Source organism: Toxorhynchites rutilus, chromosome 1 (assembly GCF_029784135.1).
Source record: "Toxorhynchites rutilus septentrionalis strain SRP chromosome 1, ASM2978413v1, whole genome shotgun sequence".
Taxonomy (NCBI): domain Eukaryota; kingdom Metazoa; phylum Arthropoda; class Insecta; order Diptera; family Culicidae; genus Toxorhynchites; species Toxorhynchites rutilus.
Window position 1 is genome coordinate 185,538,421 of NC_073744.1, and position 27,116 is coordinate 185,565,536.

General features: G+C 38.9%; 1 protein-coding gene across 3 annotated transcripts in view; it reads right to left on the reverse strand.

The window, feature by feature from the left end:
• Positions 1–1,772: 1,772 nt before the first annotated feature.
• Positions 1,773–27,116, reverse strand: part of LOC129762826 (LIM domain transcription factor LMO4.2) — a 57,522-nt gene continuing 32,178 nt past the window's right edge. The window contains exons 2-4 of one of the 3 annotated variants that reach the window (XM_055761374.1): positions 10,245–10,603; positions 10,041–10,166; positions 1,773–3,023 (exon numbers count right to left, since the gene is read on the reverse strand). In XM_055761374.1, coding sequence (XP_055617349.1) covers positions 2,612–3,023; positions 10,041–10,166; positions 10,245–10,603 — 897 coding nt within the window. In that variant the 3' untranslated portion in view covers positions 1,773–2,611. Of the gene's footprint in view, positions 3,024–10,040; positions 10,182–10,244; positions 10,607–27,116 lie in introns of all 3 variants that reach the window. The other 2 variants (XM_055761372.1, XM_055761373.1) reach the window with 2 other exon arrangements.

The window sequence follows — 27,116 nt, forward strand, 5'->3', positions numbered from 1 at the left end:
TAACAATTTTTTATATTGAAGAAAATAATATATGTCATGAAACTAACTATCGAACAATTGAAGAATCTCAACCCCTATTCTAACGGAAACACCCACTTCTGATTGGTCGAAATTGACGACACACGCGGCGGGACCCTAACAGAGACATCAAAACCAAGCTGCCTGGGGAAAATCGGCACTGCAAATACATGAAAGTAGGGGGAGCTTTTGTTCTCACCGTAATGCATTCCCTTACAGAGACATCAAAACCAAGCTGCCTGGGGAAATCGGCATTGCAAATACATGAAAGTAGGGGGAACTTTTGCTCCCACCGAAATGTGTTCCCTAACAGAGACATCAAAACCAAGCTGCCTGGGGGAAATCGGCACTGCAAATACATGAAAGTAGGGGGAGCTTTTGTTCTCACCGTAATGCATTCCTTTACAGAGACATCAAAACCAAGCTGCCTGGGGAAATCGGCATTGCAAATACATGAAAATAGTGGGAGCTTTTGTTCCCACCGAAAAGTGTTCCCTGACAGAGACATTAAAACCAAATCATTATCAAAGAGTTTAACGATGTAATTCTTCAAACATATCCAAAATCAACAGATAACCTAACGGAATCCTACGTCAACTATGCGGTCGTGTCTCGGACACAACCCTCCTGCGACTTTTTTAACAGATGACAATTGTATCGTGGCTTATTACGATTATTTATGTGGTAAAAAAGTCCGGAGAGCAATCGTATGCTTAGTTCTTGAAATCGATAACATTCTCGTTGAATTTTTTAATAATTGGCGATTATTTTCTCACAACATACACACCGCCACTGAGAGCCTTCGAAACATACACTTCATAACTTTAAAATAATGAAACTTCGTTTGTTCCTATGAACGTGGGGAAGTGAAAATGGCACATGGAAATATCACTTTTTTCCGTGTTTTTCGACGGGATTTCACAAATATTCACTGCACACTATCACGTTAGCCGCATATTCAGCGGGATTTCTAAAAAAAAATGAACGTTTTTAGATGATGACTTCCTGAAAATAGCATTTTCACATGGATGCGGTGGGCAATCAAAGATAAACACAACGACTGACGTTACTATTTGAGAAATTATGGCAGCGCATGCTATGTCGCTCGAAACTCTACCATCTACCATCTTCATTACCTTTTTTTCCAGGACATTGGGTTGTTGCTCTGAATCGCAGTAATCGGTGGTTTGAATCGATCGGGATGATTGTGTAAATGTTGCATGGCATACTACCACATAGCGTTCGATCCATTCAAAATTGATTTTTGTTTTTAAAAAAATGTGAAGAAAGACTATCAGAGGTTGAATAGATAGAAAATTTAACGATAAATGACAAAAAAAACCAAATTGGTCAAGGGAAGGTGGAGAGTGGGATAAGATTTATGCATTGTAAATTTATACCATTTGAAGTGGGTAAAACCAAAGCACATATACAAAAAACTGGATAAAACTGGATGATATTGAAATAAAAGCTGGAAGATTTTAAGGATTCAACTGGATGACTGGATCGTGAAAAAATCAGGAAGAATCCTGTTTAAACTGGAATATTGCCAACCCTGGTCGTCACCCGCGCCCGCACGACTTATCGTCTTCGTTTGTGTGTAACACGACTATGCATATTATATGTTACTTCGCTTGAAGAGATGACGACTATTTTTATTTCTTTCTTCTCCTTCATATGACGAGAATGACTGTTGTCACCTCTGGGTGGAAATTTCGGAAGAATCACATTGATGGTAGCTTGCACTCGTGTTTGATTAATTTTTTTTCTTCTGTTTTATTTCAATAATTTGACTAATCACCATTTACGTTTCCATTTCTATTCGGTATTAAATAGTACAGTTTTTTCTTTGGTTTGTCTCCAGTTGCGCGTTTGTTGCGTTGTCTCTATTGTGTAGTTAGTATGATTACATATGCCAGAACATTTATTCGAATTTTTATCGTTAGTTTTGTTTTCTCCAAGTGGATTTCATGTTTTTGTTTGATTAGTAGAAAAATGGGGGTTCAAAAACGGAAACTAATAGCGCTTACTTATCCGTCCACTGTGACCTATTTCCCAAACGAGGGACAAAAAATTATCATACTCAACAAATATTCGATATCGCCTAGTATTTACAAGTAAAAATGTACACTAGCAGAACTAATCAATTAATTAATGTAACCTAACCAATCTTTCTTCTGGAGAATTTAGACATTCGATTTTTCCCCGCCTCTCCCATATCGCACTTTAAAGAAAATGGATTACAGAGTGCCCGCCATCTAAATAGTTTGCGTTTCCGATCTATGATGATGTGCTAAACAAGTCGCGCGCCATGTCGATCGGTAAAAGGTGGCATAAATTGATGGCACTCGATATGATTGGGAATGGAATAAAAATAGGAGAAGCTCCCTCCTCCAATTTTGGCACATTTTTCTCCCGGACCCTCCGGGGGGAAACGAGAGCGATTGAGGAGGACCTAAAGCATATTGCACATCGTTGTGTTATTCTTTGTTAGTATAATGAGTAATGTTGCCTCTCACACGAAAAGACACAGTCCTTCTCAACAGTTGATTAGCGCTGCTTATTGTTATGCTTACGCGCGTACAACAACAATTTAACTAGCGGTGCTGAGGGCGGCCTTCATGTGCGTGGGCGTCCCGAAGGGTGAGGGACCCCCGCCACCGAGCGACACCGGTAGATTACTGTTGTTGTTGTGGTCGCCTCCGGCGGCACGCTGGCCCACCACCAGTTGGGACATTAGTGCGTTTGGATTTGGAGATTGTCCTTGCTGCTGCTGCTGCTGCTGCTGAGCGGCTGCCGACGGATGCTGGTGGCCAATGCCATTCTGAACGGGATGATGACCTCCGGACTGTTGCTGTTGTTGCTGCTGCTGCTGACCACCTTGACCGATCTGTCGCTTCAGCATCGGATGGTTTGCCATCGAAGCGAACACCAGTCGCTCCTCGTAGTCGTACTCGCAGAGGATTTTATTTTCACACAGGTAGAACTTGTCGCCGACGCAGAATCTGTGGAAATGGAGAGCATAACAAAACATGATTGGTGAGAGAATCCAATTTTTTTTTTTTTTTTGCTATAGGGAAACATTTCCTACAGCGAGCGAACGACGAACTGTTTGCTGATGGATATGATTCGATTTTTGTTTGACTTTGCTGCGGAACAGTTGAAACTCAATCGAGCGCGTTTGACCCTCCCTCTCTCCGGGGAGCGCCTTTTTCACGTCCAATTTCACGTGATTGAGTGCAAAAATTGTTATTTGAAAATGAAGAGACCAACTTTTCGCAACATCCGGAATTGGATTTTGTGCCTTCCGGCGGGTGATGTCGCGCTTTTGTGTGTGCTATTGATCCACCACACTTCATTTTGCTTCTGTATCGAAAAATGACCATTAAAGCCCCGACACAATTCATCATATTCGAAGTAAACGAAACCATTCATAGCCTCCCTCATTGCTGCTATCAATTAGAATAACCACCCTCTCTCCCGCTGTGTGAATGAAAGTGATACGTGATTACGTTGCAATCCAGACCGGGCGCAAAATCTGTCCCACAACCGCAAAATACAAACGCGCCACCGAGTGCTTCTGCCATTTTCCGTCCGCCCGTCCGTCCTTCTCTTCAGTGCGTAATTTATATTTGTCAGGGATTATAAATCAAATTAAAATAATATTACCCGCAAGGATAGTTTTGAATTGTTTGCGTAAACCTCCTCCGGCGTCCAGCAAGCCTCATCCACTTTCTCACACGGAAGCTGTCATGAAAAATGGTTACTATGGGGCGATGGCACCCGAGAAGCCATCGCAGCATGCTGCGAATGAAGCGGCGACTCCACCGACCATTGTGAGCGGCGTTTTCCCATCCCACTCAATTTCACCAATTTTTGTTATGACCGAATGGTGGTGAATAGCAGTGATAGGGCGACCAACTTGAAATTATTACATTCGATGGACAAATAATGAATTAGTGATATTTACAGGAATATAGGAAAATCGAATCGCTGTATTGTTAAATTCATTAAAGTATTTCTGATTGTCTTGTATCCTGAAATAACTTCTGCAAAAATAGTTTGGCTACACCAAAACGAGCGTTGGCAAAGAAGATAAAGTACACCGGGGCAAGTTGAAACGGTTTTTTGACGTAGGACTACGTCTAACCGGAAGATATAGGGGGTGAAATGGAAATCTAGGCACTGAACAAGTAGGAAAAAATGCAAGATTTGGAACGCTTATAACTCGAGCATTTCTCAATAGATCGCGAACGTTTTTGCATCAATTGATAGAAAATATATCTACGCATCTATCATAACGAATAACATTTCATTTTTCTTGAGATAAATAATTGAATAATTGTGAAATATCAAGCATTGTCAAAATGCCCTATGTGCCCATTTTTGATTGGTCCATTTTGTGCTCCTCAAATCGTACCGACCATAACGGGCAACCAGCGGCAGCAGCGAAATAGAATGAAGCACGATTGGAAAGGAAAAAAAAATATCAACGAAACATTGGTCGCAGTCTCACACATGCGTAATTCTCGAGCCAGCCAGTCAGCTTAAAAATCCCCGCTCCGCTGCCGTAACGATCATTCTCATTCAAACCGTACACCACATCGTTTCGCATCACAACACATCAACAAACCAACCCAAGCAGCCATGTCTGGACATGGTAAAGGAGGAAAACGAAGGGAAAGGCAAAATCCCGCTCGAACCGTGTTGATCTGGAGTTCCCCGCAAGGGTAGCTAGGCCGAGCGCGTTAGTACCAGTGCACCAGTCAACCTAGCCGGCGTTATATAGTTTCGGCCGCCGAAGTGATCGAGTTAGCTGGCAAAGCTGCTCGCGACGATAAGAAAACCCGCATTCGGAACAGAACACATTCGGTTCGGTGGACATCAAGACAACAGGCGAGTGGCAAACGCAATCGCAAAACGGCATCAGGTAGCAGAAGAAAAAAGTTTGTTCTTTATACAAACTTATCGAAATGGTTTTTTTCAAAACCACGAGTACTAAGTTTTCTAAATTGGAACCATTCCATTAAACAAGGCGCTTTTCAGGGCCATTAAACCTTCCAAAAAAGAGTTTAGGAAATACAGTTCAATGTTTTCTAAAACATTATCACTGCTCCACTGTCATCGCAAATGTTCAATTACAGGTTAAAATCGCCTCCAAAGCGACACTGAGTGGCGCTTCGGCACGTCGCATTGAATGTAATTTACTGTACAACATGTCAACTGTGAAAGCTGTGGCGAGTGGCAAACGCAATAGCAAAACAGGAAGGTTTAACCGAACAAGATGGGAATATCGAGTGATAACAAAAACACAACACCAAAGGTTCTTATCAGAACCATCAACATATTCATAAAGAGTAAACAGTAAACTGATCCATTTTTCAGGTAGATTTTCAGGTTCACGTAGGAGAAGAAAATAAAACAACATATTTAAAATATATCTTTAACAAAAGCTGTCCCCTTTGTATAGTCCTACGTCACTCCGGTTATGTCCCCGACATTACCCACCCGTCTTTTTCGAAGTTCAACTTTAAAGTTATCTTAAAAATCCACTGTTTGCAGCATTTACATGGTATAACAGATCGCTTTCGATAAAAAATAGAGATTCATACTGGATGTTTCGAAAAATATCAATTTTGAAAATGTTTAGTTTTAATATTCCGTTTTTTAAGCTTGTCCGTAGAGCGGGGTAAGTTGAGACGCGGAACTATCATGAGTTTAATGTGCGATTTTGTTTCTCGAACTATCTACAACTGTGTAGAGTATAGAATATAATGATTTAGAATTTATCGTTCAGAACTCCTTCGGCTGTTGAACAATCTAAAATAAACGGAGAATAATAAGAATCACCAATAAATAACGATCGGCATCTGCAGCAATGTTTAAAAAATAGTCGATTTTCAACAGTTCTAACTTACCCCAGGGTTGAAAAAACATGGGGTGAGTTTAATTGCTCATAGCTATACGGAAGAGGTTTTTCAGTTTAGTTTTCAAAACCTTGATTATCCCTATTTGATTACCTGACGTGCGATTCTTGCGATATTTTTCAAAATAATCAGTGTTTTCGGACTGATTGAGTCAGCGCGCAAAAATGTTTGCTTCGATTTCACGGAACAAGGAAAAGTAAACAAAGGCGCGGATTGCGTTAAAGCATTCCAATATTCTGGTAATGGCTGTCATAATGTGGGTTGAAAGATAATGATCACTTTATATATTTTAATCACATCAAACCATCATTCCAAGTAAAAATTATGATTTCCGTTTTACCTTACCCCGAATTTCAACTTGTTCCGGTGTACCTTATCACGTCTAATACCAAAAATTATATGTCATTTGTGTCCATGAACTAGAAGTTTTTACAGAATATTTTTCTGTTAGTATCTGAATAAAATATTTAATAGTTTGTGAAAATCAGCGGATTATTCAAAAAAATATCTGATTGGCAGTCGTTTGTATTGGAACAGTTTCGGCTTATGCAAATCTCTCATAACAAGAAGTGATCGGGGTGAAACCTGAACAAAACGGAGAATGATGCACCTATGCCTTGTCAAATTATTTTAATATGATATCAAAATTTAATCGAAACATTTGTTTTCACATCATGAAAAAAAAACCAAAATTTGTTCGTCACATACGACTATCATTCAAATACAAACGAATGAAAATCATGAAATTAGTAACGATTACTCATACGAGCGATGTTGTTTCATTGCTCCAAATCCAATTCTATAATTCGATTCTTTATTTTATTTTGGATTAGAGTTGAAATGGGCAAAACAGTTCACTTTGATAAACGGTCCAGTCGCTAACCTTTCATCTAAGTGAACCGGTTCTTTTGAATCGTTCTTTCGCTTCTTTCGTTCAGCGGTATCAATATGGGTATCAAAACAACATAGGATGTTAGCTGGAACCCAACATACATAGACAGTTATTCATATCTTAGCATAGGACATTTTTTTATCTGTATGGAACTTATATGTTTGAATTCACGGGAGATTCAAAGGGGCTTCTTCTCTAAAAGTCGCAAACTTTATGTGAAAATATGTATATCAGCCGACAAAGGTATATGTATATGTCAGTTGATTTGCATTTTTTCATATTTTCTGCTAGAACTAAACATAGGTTCCATGAAAGATCATGTTTTATAATGGTTCCATCAGAAAAAAAATTCAGTAACGGCTTTTTTCAATTTTCACAAACAATCAATCATACAAACAATCACTATAACACTTACACGTTATAGACCATGTAATGGATTGAAAGCAACGCAAAAACATTTTTTCCATCTTGAAGATTTTATGTTTATCTAGTTCATGAATCGCCCAACTTCTTCCATAATTTTATGAAAATTTGAAAATTACGCGGAATATGAAATTTCAAATATACAGCTTTACCTTTAGAACTACGAAAATTTAATTTTTTGATCTCAAAATTGAGTATATATAAACAAAATAAGTCCCGCGTTCCGTGCATTTCGCTTGTAAATAAATGATAATATTTTTTTTTTCTATTTTTTACAAGCGTTCTCGTTGTATTTATCCATTTTGTCCAGCGCAATCTGCTATCGGCATCTACTCAATTCAGCTGCACTCATTCGCAAACATTTCGCTAGCAAAAGCTCGCGTATATTCCAAATAGTTCACTCTCAATCAATTCGCTCCCAAACAGTTCACTCTCGATCAGTTCGTTCCAAGCAGTTCACTCGCAAACAGTTCGCTAGGAATCAGTTCGTGCGGCGGACTACCGTTCTTCAAAAAAGAACGACCTGTAGCAAACGCATTAGTCATCCGACTAATGCTCATTCACTCCTTTTGGCGAATCAGTTCTTTCGTACCGTTCGCAAACGGTTTGCCCATCTCTAGATTGCAGACTCCAAATTCAGATTTTGTATGAAGATACCAAATTTAGATTTAAAGACATACTATCATTGTGAGTCCTTGCTGTGCTCTGTGGCAACCAAATGTCTGCTAATTTCAGTTCATCAACGTTTGTGCACATAAGGTCATAAATAAATTCAAGATTGGAACTTTCAATGTTCTCATGTAATGTGATGAATAAATAAAGTTCGAAAAATTTCGAGCGATTCGAGCGTTCGAAAAATAAAGCGATTTAAAATGGAAGAGAAGTAACTTGAGCGGCTATAAAAAAAAATTGCAAAAAAAAAATGCAAAAGTCGAATTTTCATTATAAATTTCATTATAAATATTGCATTCGCCATAATTATTCCGAAATATATTAAGAAATAAATGCTAGATCATTAAAGACTAAAATTGTTGTGTTTTCTATGCATTCATTTATAGTCGGTTAAGTTGGAACATGTACAGCATAGTCTGTGCAAAATTTACAAATTTACATCTTTACGAACTGTGCTGTGCTGTGCATCCTTTTATCTTGTGCTTAATATAAGACATGAGACTCGATTTTCCCTATTGACGAATTTACACAAAGCTGAATCAGCTCATGCGACATCTACATTAGAGCTCAGAACCACAAAAGTGAAGGTATTTGTTTATTTTACGCACTGAAAAGCAATATTCGGTGGGGATTATTCATTTTATTTCAATTTAGATTCATTTCAGCCATAGAATGTCGTCAGTATATGGTAAGAATGTTGGGGTTTCTATATTTACGATTGTTTCAACACGCGATTTGACCAAAGTCATACATAATCTTCGAAAATTTAAAGTTTGATAATGCATACCGGTTATTGATACTATGGATAATTACGATGAAATCGATATCTTATCAAATTGGCTGATATCATTGATTATGTAGGGGCCGATACGATAAGGATTTGCAGTATTTTTTGCGCAAAATACCCGATTCATCGTTTACTTTGTTGAAAAAAATTAAAGTTACAATACTTGTAACAAGCAATTCCTCGTAATATATATACCACATTGTAAAATGATGATTATTTAACCTTTTCAGCGTGGAAAGAATACTTGAATTCGGGAAATTTGAAGGAAAATTCTAACAAATTTAAACGAATTTCATATTAAAAAAGAAACAAAACATCCTCATTTTACTCGCTGCGCCATCTGGTTGTAAATCCAACGTAAATTCGTCAATTGGATTAGGATCATGTGACAGAAGGACTGTTGTTTTGGATCGCTGCCCCCCTTGCAGAATCCCGTCCTCAATTTTTGCAATGAATGACCATTCTACGGGTATCAAATGTTCACCAAAATTCGACCATTTTCGAATAAAAAATTTTATTTATACGATAAAAACCTTTGGAAAATGCGCCCTCCATTCGGAATAAAAAAAAACCTTCCTGAAAATATGACCAAGATGGCAACCCTACCAAAGTCACTCACTCCGTCAATCCAAGAAGCAGAAAAACTGTCACAAACATTCATTCAAATTATTCAAAAGACAATCCCGGATCCGGTTCAAGCATTATTAAATGCCTCTCCGCCCTTCACTAGGACCGAAAACCACCGTCCCTAATCTTTTCCGAGTTTTCTGACAATCATTAATCACAGCCGTATTCTTGTCCGCAAGTATAATCAAGAAACCCTGTCGCAAAGAAATCAATTTTCCGCATTTTTTGACATTATGTCACAATCACGGTGCGTCTCGGCCTACTCGGTTTGGGCTTCGCTCGCCCAAGTAAGAGGGACAGCAGCATGCAAATGATAAATTGTTAATGTTATTACCCTCCCCCCGCCGCTTTTGTTTGAATGGGTGGAAAACACACAAAAAGGTCAGTCTCACATGAGAGTCGCATTATGTATTCATCAAAATTGCTGCAGAATTTTCCGGTGCAAGGGTGGAGGGACTAAGGGCATCCGAAATGGTTTTCTGATTTCCCTCCAGAGCCATTACGAAGGTGGAATTTTAAATGTCAAACGGTTCGCGCGTTTGCTCGCTGTGAATGTCAAGATTGTGCCCAAAAGAAATCCAAGTAAATTGAGGGAACCTTTGTTTCTCGATTGAATACATCCGGTACCCGACGTAAATAAATTATGTTGAACGTAAGGAAATTAATTTTCTTAGACATGATGTTTGCCACTTACCGATGATTGCACTGTTGACAAGCGAAACATTCGAGGTGATACACATTGTTGCGGGCCCGCATCACCATCTCGAACGCCGGTATCACCTTGTTGCAGGCGGCACAGAAACCCGTGTTGCCAAAGAGTCTGGAATTTTTCAAACTGAATTAAATCATCATAAGGTCATGTCAATCCAATCCAGGTCGGTTCGAACGGTTGCCCTACCTCAGATAGTCTCGCTTGCACAGCATCAGATTCCCCTTTGTGTACAGTGTGGATCCGACCTCGCCGAGCCGGCAATCACAGCAGCCACACTTGAGGCAATCCTCGTGCCAGAGCAGGTCCAACGCCCGCAGCAGAAATCGATCCTGGATGTGTTTGCCGCAGCCGGCGCACAGCTGCTGGTGGGCTCCACTGCCATTAACGCCACCTGTCTGTCCCGGGCCGACAACACCACCTCCACCGCCGCCGCCGACGCCATTCTGCTGCGAATTGGGACCCACATTGCTGGCAACGCTGCCCGCACCGTTGTGTCCCGCGGCACCCGCCGAGGGTTCCGGTTTGGTGACGTCCATCGTCATCATCTGCTGAAAGACACGAGATAAAACAAAAAAAAAAAACAACCGTAAATAGGAAGCTCCTGGCGGGCAAGAAAACAAGCGATAACGGCGCAAACGACGTGGAAAAACTTTTCTCATCTCCTAATGGAGACCGATAAGTGCAGTGGAGAGTGCATCCTCCGGAAGCTGTTCGCCATTTCCGGTGTCCGGATCGGCGAATAAAACAGCACAACAACGACTTTTTAATTAACTGCGCTCAAGAAACATTTCAACGCGCGGCTCGGGGAAAATTTATCGCTTTGGAAGTTTTGTCTTTTTTTTTTTGGTTCCATTTCCCGCATTCGCCATTTTACGTTCGATTAATCGTCCAAGTGAGGGAGGACAATAAATCAAGGCGAAACGACGAGAATGGCAACATAAATTCGGTACAAACCCTTTGCTTGTTTTGTGTTAATTTTGCCTTTTTTCGTTTTCTCGATTCGAATGAAATTGTGAACTGTGACGTTAAGCTTTTGACATTTGCCAATAAAAAATGTGCTTTGAACTATCAGTACGGTGATTCGCTCTAATTGGACATACAGAGGCACCACTCAGTGTCGCATTAGAGGCGACAAACACAACACAATGTGAAAAACATGTTGAAACAGGACAATCATTGAAAATCTAACAAATAACCATTAGAAAAGTGTGCAAAATACATAATCTAGTAAAATGGTTGAAAACACTCCTAAAAATTTATCATGTTGTAGAAACTTACACAAAGAATGTCCAAAATGTCAAATTAGAGGATCAAATGTCCAATTATTCGTGTCGCTCTACTGGTATATCCAATTATAGGCGAATCATATTACTTGTATTTAAGAGTACACCGAAAATCTAAAAAAATACGCCGATGTGATATTATATGGCACCTCAAATGCCTACTTTTAGGGGAAAGCTTTTTTTACCATCATTCGCTTCAGAAAGAATGCTCAGTGCAGTGCAGGGCAACATTTACAACTAAAAATCCGCTTTTGCACAAAACTTGCACCGGGAAAGACTATACAGGGGTGCCGTTGCGATTTCTGTTTCAGCCTCGATCCAGCCAGTGAGCAGTCAACAGCATTTTGTGAAGATATGAGTTAAATTCGAAACTCTCAAATTGTCATTTTTAAAGGCTACAAGAGAGTTTTTGTATTCTAAATATCATTCTTAAATGGTTTTTCTTAACCTGCCATGTTTATGTCTTGTGTGGATCAAATCCAGTAATTTGAAATTTACCATTTACACCTTTTCTGTTGACCGACTGATCAAAAATTTGGTACATGACTTGTGGCAACAATACAATTATATTCGTATTCACAAATATTGTAAATTCAAGATGCCCGACCCTACAAAACGGCGGATTACCTATTTTGACAAATTCTTCAACATGATAATTAATGAAACAAAAAGAATATAGTAAACCATGAGGAGATAGGAAATCCACTATCGCCACCACAAAATGCCGGGTTATTCTTTTTTTCCGATATGAGTATCAAATGAAGGGACTTGGCTTATAAATTAGTATCGTCTGTTAGTCAAGTTTCATTCAATCAAAATTCAAGAAAAGCCGCCAACTTAAAAAGAGTATTTTTCTCATTATGGATATCAGGGCTTGACTCAAGGACAGTATATCGCAAAAAATTATAAGAAGTGGTGTTCAGGGCACGACCACATTGTTGGAACTACAGAGTATCAGTTCTAATATAAATTGGAAAGTAATACCTATAAGCATCTAAATTTTTAGGAACACATCTTTATATTTTTTCCACAAGCACCGCTTTAATCTACCTTTGAGAACGCATCAATACAATAATGCGTACGTTTGATCCAATAATACACAAACACTCTCCACCTGACGGAATGGAATCCGATGCATTTTTGTATTTCTCATCGAGCCTTCATCTCGGATTTGAGAACAGAAATTTATTATTAAATCAAAAATCAATTGCACTGTGTATTATTTTCAATCGATTGATGCAAACATCTCTGCGATTCATCAAGAAATGATCCAGTAAGCAGCGTTCGCGATTTTCATTGAACACCCAAGAAGAACTCAAGAAATTAAGCTCCCCCCTTCCACCACAATTCCACCGGACGAGAGTAGAGAGATATATATTTTGCGGTTTCTATTCCAGTCACGTTCCCCATTTCCCAATTTTTAGTTCAGTTTATCCAATTTTATTCACTGAAGTAGCTCCCCTATTCGCTACAATGAATTTTGGTAGTCTTCAACTTTATTTGCCCCTTTGTCCAAAATCTTTGTTGTTATGCTCTGCCAATTTAGGCTCGCTATATTTTCCTATCATTCGTAGATTTGATCCAAATGTTTAGTGAAGAGGAATTTATTTGATTTGATTAATTCGAACGTTTCGTAAATTATAAATATTTTTAATTCTTTTGCTCAATCTTTTTTTACAGTTTTCGCTTTTACTCAGCCAGTGGATGCAGCTGGCGTTTTTATTGTATTCATACAGGAACGTGCTTTACACGCTGATCTGACTGACTTGTTGAATCATAGAGACGTTAAATTTTCCAGTTCATTCGTCTCTAGCCCTGAAAAGGGCCTCACTTCAAACTCCTTCTCCACCTGTCTTGACAAAGACACTTCATTATCGTTCGACGCTCCTCAGCAAACCGTGTCTGCTTCCGAGATGACCAAACTAAGATCTGTTGTACACGCTGGTCGACGTTGCGTTACTAACTTTCCTCCTTCCCAAGCAGGAAGATCGTCCTGAATTGTATTTCCTGCTACGACAACAGGTCGCTCGTAAATGCCACCAACGGTTTGTACTTTCGTTCAGGCCAGTAATTACGTGGTAATCTGATTACTACGATCTCGTTGATAGCAAGCAACTTCACTCCGGTGAACCATTCCGCTCAGTTTGTCAGGGTGGGCCTTTCCACAGCACCTAGAACTGATTCTCTAAATTTTGCGACGGTCTCCAACTAAGTCCACTACTAATTTTGCCAAACGCGGTCGTATCGATCCGCTACTAATTTAGCCAACCGCGGTCATCTCGATCCACTGCTAATTTGGCGAAACGCGGTCATTTCGATCCGCTACTAATTTTTCTAAACGCGGTCGTCTCGATCCACTATTAATTTGGCGAAACGCGGTCGTCTCGATCCGAGACTAATTTGGACAAACGCGGTCATCTTAATCCACTTTCTCGTAATAATTATTAGGCTACACTATTCACTATTTGAATGGTAAAAGAAAAGGTAACGAATTCTAACATTTTGTATGATAACGGCGGACGATTTCACTACTTCAACCCGCGGTGAGTTTCTATACTCAAAATGATGCAATTTTACCCAACACATGACATTTCTGAGATCTGTTCAGAGACAGCGTTTTTGAATCGTAGTAGAGATCCATTCAGAAATGGAATCTGCCAGCCTAGCTCCGATGACGGCATTTTTTGGCGTCGTGACTCTGCTTTTAGCTCCAGCCAATGCACTTTCAACTGAGTCTGTCTCTTTTGGAAACGAATGCGAACAACCGCTGGTTTAACTGGTTTCGCTCGCGTCCACGAAGGTGTGCATTTGCGTGGCGGTCTTTTCCCCATGAAGATGTTGCCATCTGATGGCAGCGAAAAATCTTTCTATCACGCTACACGAGGAAGCTACTCGAAGCCAAGCTATTCTCGGTGTGACTAATAGTAGATTTAGTGGAAGTATAGAACTTGTTTCCATAGATCCCTTTTTAACACTACTTGTGAGTTGTTTACTATTTCCTAATGAGTCTTTTTCCAAAGTTAGAGGCGAACAAATTCAGAACATGTGACAAGAAAGTTGAAAACGAGCGTCTCAGCAGAAAACGATGGCGTTGGAATTTCGTCAATTCGTCATCCGATGAAGCAATCCGATGTTCAACATTTGATGAAAAATATATATATAGCTTAGTGGTTCTACAGGCTGTAAATAAAGTTACGCGTGATGAATGGAATAAATGATAAGTTTAAATGTGTATTATTCACCAAAAGGCCAAGACGATTGAATCAACTGCACAAAACAACAAACAAAACTTTAATTTTCGAATTAGGATTCATTTCAAATAATGTCGAAAGTGATAAACGAGCGATTTAGATACAATGTTTTCGTAGACCTACGTCAAAAATGCAATCGTTTGTTGAACATTATCCTTGTCATTTTATTAACAAAAAAGAAGAACAAGCTTCGTTATGTGAGGGGTTGATATAGTAAAAAATAGGAGAAAAATAAATGCTAATGTAAAGAGTGTATCGAAAAGTAGTCCTCAACTTTTAAACATCAAAATAAAACTGAAAATGCTCAGAAAGTGTTTACAAAAATGAATCTTATTAAACAATATTAAGTTTGCATAGCAATGAAATGAAAAAATCAAGCTTATTGTTGAGCTTATTGTTGATTGTTGATTGTAGTCTTTGTGCACTTTCTGGACGCTGCAGACCAATTCTTCTTGAACTCTGACATATTTTTAGACACTGTACCTTCCTTCTTGAACTTCGCCTTGACAATTGCCCAGTAATGTCCAACTGACCGCAGCTGGGGACAGTTAGGTGAGTTGAGATCTTTTTCGACGAACATGATGTTGTTTTCCGAAAACCATTGTAGAGTGGATTTGGCATAATATGCCGATGCCAATTACAGCCAGAATATAGGAGGAACCTCGTGCTTTCGATGAAGTGGAATCAATCTCTTCTTCAAGCATTCTTCCACATAAATTTGGACATTTATAGACCCTTTAGTGAAAAATGTTGACGATCACATGTCACACGTACAAATGGCTTGCCAAACGAGCACTTTTTGGCCGAATTTTTCCCACGCAACAGTCGTATCCGCAAATGGTACACTCTGTCCAATCGATTTGGTATAAAATTGAGGTCCCGGCAGCGTTCTGGAATCTTCTTTGACGTATGTGTCGTCATCCATGAGTATGCACTGATTGGGATTGCTCAAAATACGCTCGCATAGCTTTCGAGCACGTGTTTCGATCTTGCTGCTCCGGTGTTTGTTTGGCCACTTTTTGCTTTTTATAGGTATTCAGATTATGTTTCTATTTAATCCGCTGAATCATCCCAACACTGGTTTTGAGTTTCTTGGCCAAATCACGAATAGATGCAGACCTGTACTTCTGAATATAATTCACACCTTTCAGGACCACTTCGGGATACAGGGAAACTTCGATATAACATACCCTCGTTATAACGTACCCTCGATATAACGTACACTTTACAAAAGTCCAAAGAAATAATTTTTTGAATATTGTTTTTCTGAAAGAACTATAATTTATCTGTATTTTGATACTAAAGCTGGATTTGTACTTTTAACCAATCCCGAAGAACAACTGTTTTGTGATTCCGGATTCTAAATGAATTATATTTCAATCAACAGTACGAAGGGAAACATCATGAGAAAGGTTGACTTCGTCTTCTAGTTGAATTTATTCCTTAACCTTACTCAAACAGCAACACAATAAGGTAATATATGTTACATTTCTGAGTTCTTTATTATGCTTCGATATAACGTACAATTCGATACAACGTACAATTTTGAAGTAAAATGTACGTTATATCGAAGTGATCCTGTACCTTGTTCCTGGTTTTCGTCCACTTCTGCTGAGATCCTCGAAAGAACACTCATTACCGAACTTTGCAACGATTCCTTAAACACTTTATGGACAAACCTTGATTTTTTTTTTGTTATTCTGTGGTATGTAACATCCTTTTCGGTGCACCAACTGTGCACAATTTTCTTTTAGTTTTCAAATCAATCCGCGACATTTCGAAAACAACATTATGACCGCGACTAAATGAAATTGTATTTCGATGTTTGACATGCAAACAAAGCGTGCTCTGATTACACGACAAAAAAAAGTTCATCCGTTTGTGTGTAATAACATGGTAAATGTTTAAGACTACTTTTCGATACACTCCTTATTTCATTTTCCCAAAAAAAAACAGGAAGTGGGTTATATCTATGGTATAACCGCAAGGGTGACGTAGTACTATCGTTGATTTAGAGATCATTTGTTTGAAGTTGAATCTAAATCCATTCTGAATGAATGAATAAATGAATATTTGGGAGACTTCGAAAACGAGAGCGTTACGTTGGAGGCACAAGGTTTTATGCATCCAATATAGGATACGAAAAACCTTGTTCTGAAGTATAATCTTCAGAAGCTAACCTGCTAACTGTACTTGATTGACAAATCACAAACCCAAATGTATTATATGGATATTTTATGGATAGAAAACATTCAATTAAACTCTTTCACATGAATATATTTTGAAAATTCCCAGAGGAACTGGCAGATTATTTTCAGTAACGATTAGTTATTTCCACATTTTCCTCGATACTGGAAGCCCACCAGTGGTTAATACCAACTCGATAACCACCTGTTAATAGCACTTGATTGAAACATATTTGGTCACAGTGTTACATGGATAGAAAACATTCAATTAAACTCTTTCACATGAATATATTTTGAAAATTCCCAAAGGAACTGGCAGATTATTTTCAGTAACGATTAGATATTTCCACATTTTCCTCGATACTGGAAGCCCACCAGTGGTTAATGCCAACTCGATAACCACCTGTTAATAGCACTTGATTGAAACATATTTGGTCACAGTGTTACATGGATAGAAAACATTCAATTAAACTCTTTCACATGAATATATTTTGAAAATTCCCAAAGGAACTGGCAGATTATTTTCCAGCAATGATTAGATCTTTCCGGAACTTTCTCGATGCTGAATGGCATCCTAACGGAAAGAGTTCTGCGCGTGTATGTGTCGATCCTTCGCCGTCCACCTCCTCCAGCACGTTAGGCAACGATGTTGTCTTGTCGATATCCTCACGAAAAATGAATGTGTCTCACCACCAGAATATCGCTTAAGTATGCTTTTTGTGTGTGATTGAATCGAGAGAAGGTGTGGTTTACGATGGCAATTTGGAAGGCAAACTAGAGGGGAATGAACTCTCTGAGCTCGGAACTTTCGGCGACTGAGCAATAATCGATTGCGGGCGCATACAATATTGGATACGGAAATATCCTACTGATGGGGAGGAATAATCTTCTGAAGCTATCCTGTTAATTGCGATTGATTGAAAAACCACAAAACCAAATGTATTTGGTCACAGTGTTACATGGATAGAAAACATTCAATTAAACTCTTTCACATGAATATATTTTGAAAATTCCCAGAGGAACTGGCAGATTATTCTCAGTAACGATTAGATATTTCCACATTTTCCTCGATACTGGAAGCCCACCAGTGGTTAATGCCAACTCGATAACCACCTGTTAATAGCCGCGCGTGTATGTGTGTGTAGCGATGTCTTCCCAGGGAACCGTTTGTGGCATCACTCTCCTCCTGATAGATTCCCTTCTGGCCTAGGGTGCACAAACAGGCTCTTGGTGACACCGTTCATCCGCGCATTCATGATAAATAAAGAGCTTCACCGCAACAGCGACAACATGCTCCAATCGCTGTTCAATTAGAACTGAGTGGATTTCCGAGCGGCGCTCGCTTATATACCGATTGATGATTTCAATAGCCTGTTTTGAAAGCAATTTTAAGACTATTGAAACAAGTTTTTGGATCAGAAAGTAACAAGTATAGAACGCGTAGACATTTTATCTATCGAATGAAGTGTTTATCATACCATTTCGTTCAGTTGTTTAGGAGCTATTAACGATCAAAATCTCGGTCTCCGGCGTAACGCTTTCGTTTTCGAAACTTTGATTTTACACCCCGGTATAGAAATGAAAGACGTAGTCCTACGTCAAAAAAAAGAGCGGATTCGGGAAAAGTCTTTGATTATTCTTCCTCTCCCGAAATCGGCAACACGGCGCATCTCGTGAGCAATGCAAATCGAACTCTGAAAAAACGGTTTGCTTTGATGCCACCGGCACTTGTCTGATCTTCAAAGTTTAATTTGTGTCGGTTATGGTGGCCTACAAGATACGAGTAGTCACAAACTTTTGCCACCACAGCAATGATAGGGAAAACTTGATCCTGCCGCCAGGGGCGGGTGTTGGTGACCTCGAGCGCCTTTCGATGTAAGAAAATTCCATACATTTAATCCGCAGATACACACACACCCACACAAACACAGAAGCATGATGAAATTCGAAGCGAAACAATTCGGATAATGATGAAGACTGGAGCCGGAGTTCAAAGTTGGCATTCTGCGTCGGAATTCCGGATGGAATGTTTACCTTTGTATCGGCAGCAGCTCCACTCCGCATCGCCTCACCGATGAATATATGATGAGCAAGATAGTTTTAGGAGGGTAATTTGTTACTTTGTAAAATGTTCCGAGCGGTTCTCGCCACACTTGGCGGAATAGTTTTCCCGGGTTTCGGGAAAACTTCTCTTTTCCGCCCCCCGGGAGAACAATGAATTGACGGCACTCTTGGTCCTGATTAAATATTGAAATTCAATAGCATCAGCTTCCGAGACGGTATTAGGTCCTGCGGTATTAATATTGCACGAGCCAATACGCCACTGTCAGCAAAGTTTTTGATATGTCCTCGGTAAGTCACTGCGCGATGGAGATTCGACGGAGAAACTATAATTGTCACTGAGTGACTGTGAGCACCTTCAAGAGTTTCCCCAGCAAATCCCGAATGAAAATAAAGAAAGATATAATGGAACCGCGCCACGTCGGTCACAGCAATTAAATCTGACGTGTCAACTGTGGATTCAATTTACCACCGTCAATCTCACCTCACCACATGTGTGTGTGTGTGTGTGTGTGTGTGTGTGTGCACAACACATCCGCGTCGTGTTGAGTTGATCCTGCCAACAGCAGCAACCAACGGAAACGTGGAGGAACATGAGATAATTGAATAACACTCATCCGAGTCCTACTCGGATGGTTGTGGTCCGGTCCTGTCCGCCGCTAATTTTGTTGTTGCCTCTCTTACCCCAATGATTTGCGCCAAACCGAGAGAGAGTAGAAGGACACAAATTGCTTACTTTTTGCAAACTCAAAATAACGGGGTGTTTGGACGAACGAAGAACTCAACGGAAACGGTTACGCGATGGGCTAGAATCGTGATGACCATGATGATGACTGTGATGACGACGACGTTCGCAATTACAATAATTAAAAAAGCAGTGCGCGGCCGTTGGCCAACCACCAGCAGAAATCCCTCATATCAGCAGTTTTGCAGTGTCCGGACAAAACTTTTGGGGAGCGGTGATGGCGCGCAGCAAGTAATGTCATTTGATATCCGGTCACAAACATTGCTGTCGACGACAGCTGGCGGCCGGTTTTTTTTTTGCGCGCCGCTGAAAACACGTAGTTACGAATGGCAATTTGAGAGTTAAAAATCGGTGTAATTCAATAATCGAAATTATTACACACCGAGAGTTCTCGTTCCATCGCGAACATGTCTGTTTGAATGATGGGCTTTTTTTCTGATGCATGGTGCGAGGCACCATCTGGCGGAACAGGATCAGTCTCCAAAATCTGTGAGCTTGAAGCTATCGTTCCGGTCTTCGACAAGTGCTTGAGGTGGAAATCAAATCAAATCGTTGATAGTGAAATAAAATTCATGGAAACCACCGACAAAGCAAATAGAACAAACAACCACCGCCAAGGAGCAACCCGCCCCCAAACCATGGCGACAGGCAGCAGATTAGCATGATCGATGTGCCAAAAGCGCATAACCGAGAAGAGCAGCGTCATAGAGAGGTCGCAAAAAAGCGACATTAAAGGATATTCCACCACTCTCACTCCAACTACTCGAAGGCATTAGTTTCCATACATCCCCAACGATCGTCATGAGATGCATGCACATAGCAAACAAAGCCCAGCTGTGGAACGCCGTGGTGGTGTTGACGGTGCAGCAACAGGAAGTGACAGATTTTGTCGCCCCTCGGATTAGCAACAGTAGTTTTAAATTCATTCTTGTTTTAAGGAAATTCAACGCAGAACATTGAATTTGTTACCCAAATGAGGTAACGTTCTTCCAAATAAAAAATGGGTAGGTCATACTAGAGACGGGCGAGCGCTCACGAGCCGCTCATTTGAGCCGGTACGTCAGAAAGAGCGTACGATCCACGGTTCTTTAAAAATGAGCCGCGGCTCTCAAATGAATGGCTCTTATACGTACGGCTCTTGAATGAACCACGGTTCAAAAAGACCCACGGTTCTTTTATGAGCCGTTTTTGAACCGCGGTTCATTTAAGAGCCGTTCATTTGAGAACCACGGTTTAAAAAAGAACTACGGTTCATACAAGAACCGTGTTTCTTTTAAGAGCCGGCTTATTGATAAAGAACCGTGAATCGTACGCTCGTTCTGACGAACCGGCAGTGTGGCTTGCGGCAATGTAGAAGAAATATATGTTTCCCATGTTGCTTTTTAAGCAGTTTCATTTAACTGTTTGAATGTTTGTAAATTTTGGCGGATTACATATATTCTCGAAACCCCATAGCTATGGGTATCTAATGAAAGGACTTGACTAGTAGGACACAGTTATTTATGTAAAATGGAAATCCAAGATGGTGGCCGTCATAAAATGACAGACTACTAATTTCATCAAAACCCTATCAATATGGGTATCAAATGAAGGGCTTGCATAGTAGATCACAGTTATTTATGAAAAACTAGCTGACCCGGCAAACTTCGTCCCGCCCAAAATTTGTTATTTGTTATCAATACCTTCAAACATTCACGTTTTCTTACTATGAGCAAATTCATGGGTCCAATCGCAGAACTGTTCATTGATTGATCTTCTAATCGACCCCGTAGAATTTACAAAACTCATCATTATAATATCAGATTATTTTCAGACACGATTCTCGTTCAAGATTTTTCAACCTTTCAAGTTTACAGTCAACTCTCCCTAACTCGATGTTCTGTATCTCGATATTTTCCCTAACTCGATGGATTTCATGGCACCATCGATTTTACAAGCATTCTTCTCTCCATAACACGATACCTCCCTAACTCGATGTGTTTTGACTCATTTTTCCATGGATTTTCACCTCCCTAACTCGATTGATTTTCGCGTACATGTTTTTGTGCGTCATTACCTCAGATTTCAATTGCCCTTGAAAGTGAAGACGGAGTGTTCGTGTCATCAAACAATTTCTTTTCAAGTATGGAAAACCACGAGAAACCTTTCAAGCGAACAATCAAAACACTATCCATTGCGCAAGGTTTGAGCATCATCGAGCAGGTCGAAAAATATGGACGGAAGGGGTCTGAAGCTGCAAATAATTTCAGTATTGCACAAAGTGCGGTATCAACACTACTCAAACTAAAGTAAAAATGGAATCGGAATGGAAAATTGTATCTAGACCAAAAGCATATTAGGTTGGTCAGAATCGAGAAGCTGGAGCGGTCAATGAATTTTTGTCTTGTCAAGCTAGACAGAATAATTTACCCCTCTTCTATTCTTCGGGATATGGCTTAAGAATTTGTCCAGAAACTGGGAATTCCTAACTTCAAAGCACAACCAACATGGACGGGAGTGATATTCCGCTGGCATAATTAATGTGTCGTGAGCGATGTCGACGGTATAATACCGTTCGATTGTTCAATGTCTTTTAATAATTAGTGCAAAAAGGACCAAAACGTGATTTGCTGTGATCTGATGCCAGATACCGATATACTAGAAAGTGTTGAAAAACCTGAGAAAAACGCTGAAGATAGTAGTTCTATTGAGATGTTAATTCGAACGTTAAATCAAACCTGAAGAATATGTCCGGAATATTGAAATCAACTGAAAATGTTCCTGTGAAACTATTCGAACATTTCTTTGTGATTGAACAGTTCCTGCGTGATCGTTACAATTCAGTTTGAGTAACATACTTAATCAATATTTTCTTTGTTAACCTAGTGCCTCGTGCAAGTCGGACTCGATTATATACAAACTCGATTATATATGATTCGATTATGTAAAATTTAGGACTCGATTGTATATAGTTTGAAAAAAAAAGTTTTTTTTTATAATTCAAATATGAATCATTTCAAGAAAAAAAATTAACCTTTCAGCATTAAGGTGAAATTTAAGTGGCTTTTATAAGTACAGTGGATTAAAAATCGATTTTTGAAGATTTTGATTGAATCTTCATCAGGAATTGTTTATATCGATATTGCAGCGAAATTAAGAGAGATAGAAGTTGGGCGTCAAAGAACAAATTGTAGAGAGGTTAGAGAGCTTTAATTTAATTGATAGAAACAATCAAGTTTAGTATGAATTATTAGGATAAAATTAATAATTACAAATAAAAAAAAACTTAAATTTTCCACTTCAAAAATGTTATTTTAATCCACTAATTTAGATGTTCCACTACTATATCCTGTACTAAATTTTCTCATCTTTCAAATGAAAGCAACAAAATCGGATTACGTAGCATACTTTTCAATGTAGAGTCAGTTTGAGCCAACAGAATCCGAAACAAAGAAAAAGTTCTATAAGTCTGTCATCGTTGAAATTCTAACATATGCGTAGAAGGATTTTTTTCGTGAAATATAACCGTCTATCACCTCCTGAAAGATTCTGGAAAAAATATTTTTTTTATATGAGAAAGGTGTTTTTTCACTTTAAGGGAATGAATCAAAAATTCAAATTCATACCATAATTGGGACACTTACCCTAATATATGACAATTTAAGACATAAAAAAAATTAAGAAAAAATGTTCTGTATCTCGATACCTCCCTAACTCGATGGTCCCTTTGGATATCGAGTTAGGGAGAGTTGACTGTAACATGTTTCTCCGTGACATAGAATAAATGTTTTATACAGAAAATATGATAGAACAAAGACAGCCCTAAATCGGACAGTTCCTTCTTCGAGTTCTGATCTTATCAACACATCCGGCAATCCTTTTTTTTTGGTATAGATAGAAGAAGATATAGGAGTGCGTTTCATCACATTAAAATCCATTTCCAGTTTCGAACAAATATCAATTTCGCTAGCACAAACATGAAATGGACTAACAGCACTTGTCACTATGTAATTGTAGAACATATGGGAATTTAATTTTCCGAATTTTCACTTTTTCCTTCAGAGTTTTCCGAAAATTTTCAATTGTCATGTTTGGATGGAAAATTGATGGTTGAAATATGTGTATTATTTTTATGGGACCCCCTCTCCATTCCAGAGGAGAGTGAGTGTCACACCATTATAGAAACATTTCTCATACTCAAAAACCCTCACATCCCAAACTGTGCTTGACTAGTTTTAGAGTTATGCAGAAATTTGTGTTTCATTTGTATGACAGCCCACCTTTAGAGATCGGGAGGAGTGTCTAACCACCATATAAATATTTATTGTATCCTAAAACCTCCACATGCCAAATTTGGTTTCATTCGCTTGATTAATTCTCGAGTAATTCAGAAATTTGTGTTTCATTTGTATGGCAGCTCCTCCTTAGAGAAGGGGTGGAGAGTCTAACTATCATAGAATCATTTATTGCACCCTATAACCTCAATATGCCCAATTTGGTTTTATTAGCTTGATTAATTCTTGAGTAATGCAGAAGTTTGTGTTATGTGATATGTATTTTTTTCAGAACCCCTCAATATGGGTATCTAATAAAAAGACTTGACTAGTAGAACATAGTTATTTATGTAAGATGGAAATCCAAGATGGCGGTCGTTACAAAATGGCAGACCACTAATTTCGTCAAAACCCAATATGTCAATATGTGTATCAAATGAAAGGGCTTGACTAGTAGACCACAGTTATTTATGAAAAATGTAAATCCAAAATGGCCGCCTCCTCAACATGGCGAAATATGTATTTTTTTTCAAAACCCCCTCGATATGGGTATCTAATGGAAGTACTTGTCTAGTAGGACACAGTTATTTATGTAAAATGGAAATCCAATATGGCGGCCATTATAAAATGACAGACTACATATTTTGCCAAAACCTCATCAATATGGGTATCAAATGAAAGGACTTGACTAGTAGAACACTGTTATTCGTGAAAAATGTAAATCCAAAATAGCGACCGTTACGAAATGACAGACTACTTTTCTTTTGAAAACCCCATTATATGGGTATCAGATGAACGGGCTTGACTAGTAAATCACAGTTATGTATGATAAATCCAACCCGCATATAGGTATCGAATGAAATGATTTGACTAATATAATATAGTTATTCATGAAAACATTCCATTCGAAATATTTTAAAAACGTTTGGGATACAAAACGGGGAGAAAACTGTGTCGTTATCGAAAACTGCTATATTCTCCCGACTGATAATTCGACATGATCAACATTATATGGATCAAGTGAAATCAGTTCTAGTGATTGTAAAAAAGCTCTGTATGAATTGATTTCGGAGCTGGTAAAGCGATCTACAAATCTTGAGTCAGACGAATTAGTAGCCTAACAAATACTGCTAGATCCTCGCTTCAAGCAGCAAGGTTTTGGGGATAACAGAAAGTACAACTATGCACACCAGTCGTTGATAAGGATGCTAAGAATGACATCCATGGAATACACACCTACGAAACTACCACAAATCGTTGGTGATGAAGCGCTGTCATCTGAATGGGAGGAGTTTGATGCATTGGTTGGCAATCTTCGATCCTCACATGATCCAAAATCTGCTGCAACATCTATATCCACATTTGCTGAGACTAAGCGACCCTTCGTTTTGGTGGAATTAAAGGAAATCTATCCCTCCGCGGCTCTATCTTTTTTTTGAAAATATTATGTATTCCGACGACTTCAGTACCATGTGAGCGAGTTTTTCCGAAAGCAAGACAAGTTAGCAGTGAAAGATGTAGTCGACATTCATCAGATAACATTGAAAAGATAATGTTTATAAATAAAAAAAATAAAAAGATCATTGTGATGGAAATATATCAGAGAAAACCTTCAGTAAAAATATTTTTACTTTCTCTGCACTGATTATTGTTTTAAACCTTATTTTTTACGTCTTCCATTCTTTACATATCCGAATAAACCAATTCATGAAAAGAGCCGTCGAGCCGCTCAAATGAGCCGGCTCTTTACATTGAGCGCACGGCTCTGAGCCGCTCACTGAAATTAACCATTTTGCCCATCTCTAGGTCATACACTGCGTTTCACAACTATAAAACCACTCATTTTTTCTGAGTTTCCAGAGATATGTAAGAAGTCGGTTGAATTGAAGTGTATAGTGTAGGATATAATAACTAACTTCATTTAAAAGACTGGCCATTTGAACTTTATTGTTCTGTTCAGGCGCGAAACATTCAATAAACTAAAATTCCAGTGTTTCATAACTATAGAACCAGATGGAAAAACTCTCACTCCTTCATAAAATTACCCAGGCCTTTTTGGAAATATTTACCTCAAACCATCAAACTGCCGCCTGCAAAGTTACGAGTTGAAAAATTACATGACACGTTCCGTAAGTCCTTCCAGTAAGAAGAAATTCTATTCAAGTTGAATTTCTTCTTATCAGAGAAGTTCTCCTGAAATAGTGAAATCCATGGCATTAGCTTCCACATCAGTTTTTGGACCCGCAGCTTAGGAGATGAGATTTTTATAGTTTGGAGATAATTTTATCAAAAAGGCCTGGTTTATGTAGCTTACCATGAACTCAGATGAACAGTCAGAAGTGCAGAGAGGTACTTTAGAACCATTTACTGCTGTTGTTTCGCGCATTGAGCAACAATAAAGCTCAAATGGCCAGTCTTTTAAATGAAGATAGTTATTATATCCTGAATTGAAGTATTCAACCGACTTCTTACATATCACTGGAAACTCAGAAAAAATGAGTGGTTTTAGAGTTGTGAAACGCAGTGTATATAACCGCAGGGTTGACGTAGGACTACAGCTCACTTAGTAATCATTTGTTTGTATTGATAAAATAATTGATTGAATGAGTGTTGTGCTCTTACCAACTTTTGTAGTCCGTGTTAGGAAAACACAATCAGGAGTACAAAAATACATACATGCAAAATGCATTTACAATGCCAATTTATTCAGACACCTTGGTTCAAAAGATCGTGTTAGGGAAATACATTCATTTCGGTATGCATATTCGCGTTAACGGCATTGACGGTTCGTCTTCCAATTAGTGAGGCGGAAATGGTAAAGGCTTTTTATGTGGAATGAACAAACTTTTGATATTAAAATTATGATAATACATTGTAAATGTTTTTGAATGGTTTTACGTTTTTCATCCATTCATTGATGAAGGTCAAATGAATATGTGACGATAAGAGTTATTACATACAGAGAAATAGAGCACTTTAGACCAGTGATTTGTGCTCCCGTGGCCGAGTGGTTAGCGTCATAACTAACATGCCGGGTGTTCGGGTTCGATTCCCGTTCTGGTCGGGGGAATTTTTCGTCAAAGAAATTTCCTCCGACTTGCACTGTGATCACGCGTATTCTAGAGCTTGCCACTCAGAATGCATTCAAGGCGTGTTATTTGGCATAGAAATCTCAACTAAGTACTAATAAAAATGACGCAAGTAATACTACGTTGAGACGGCGAAGTTCCTCTAGGAACGTTAGTGCCATTGAAGAAGAAGAAGAAGACCAGTGATTTT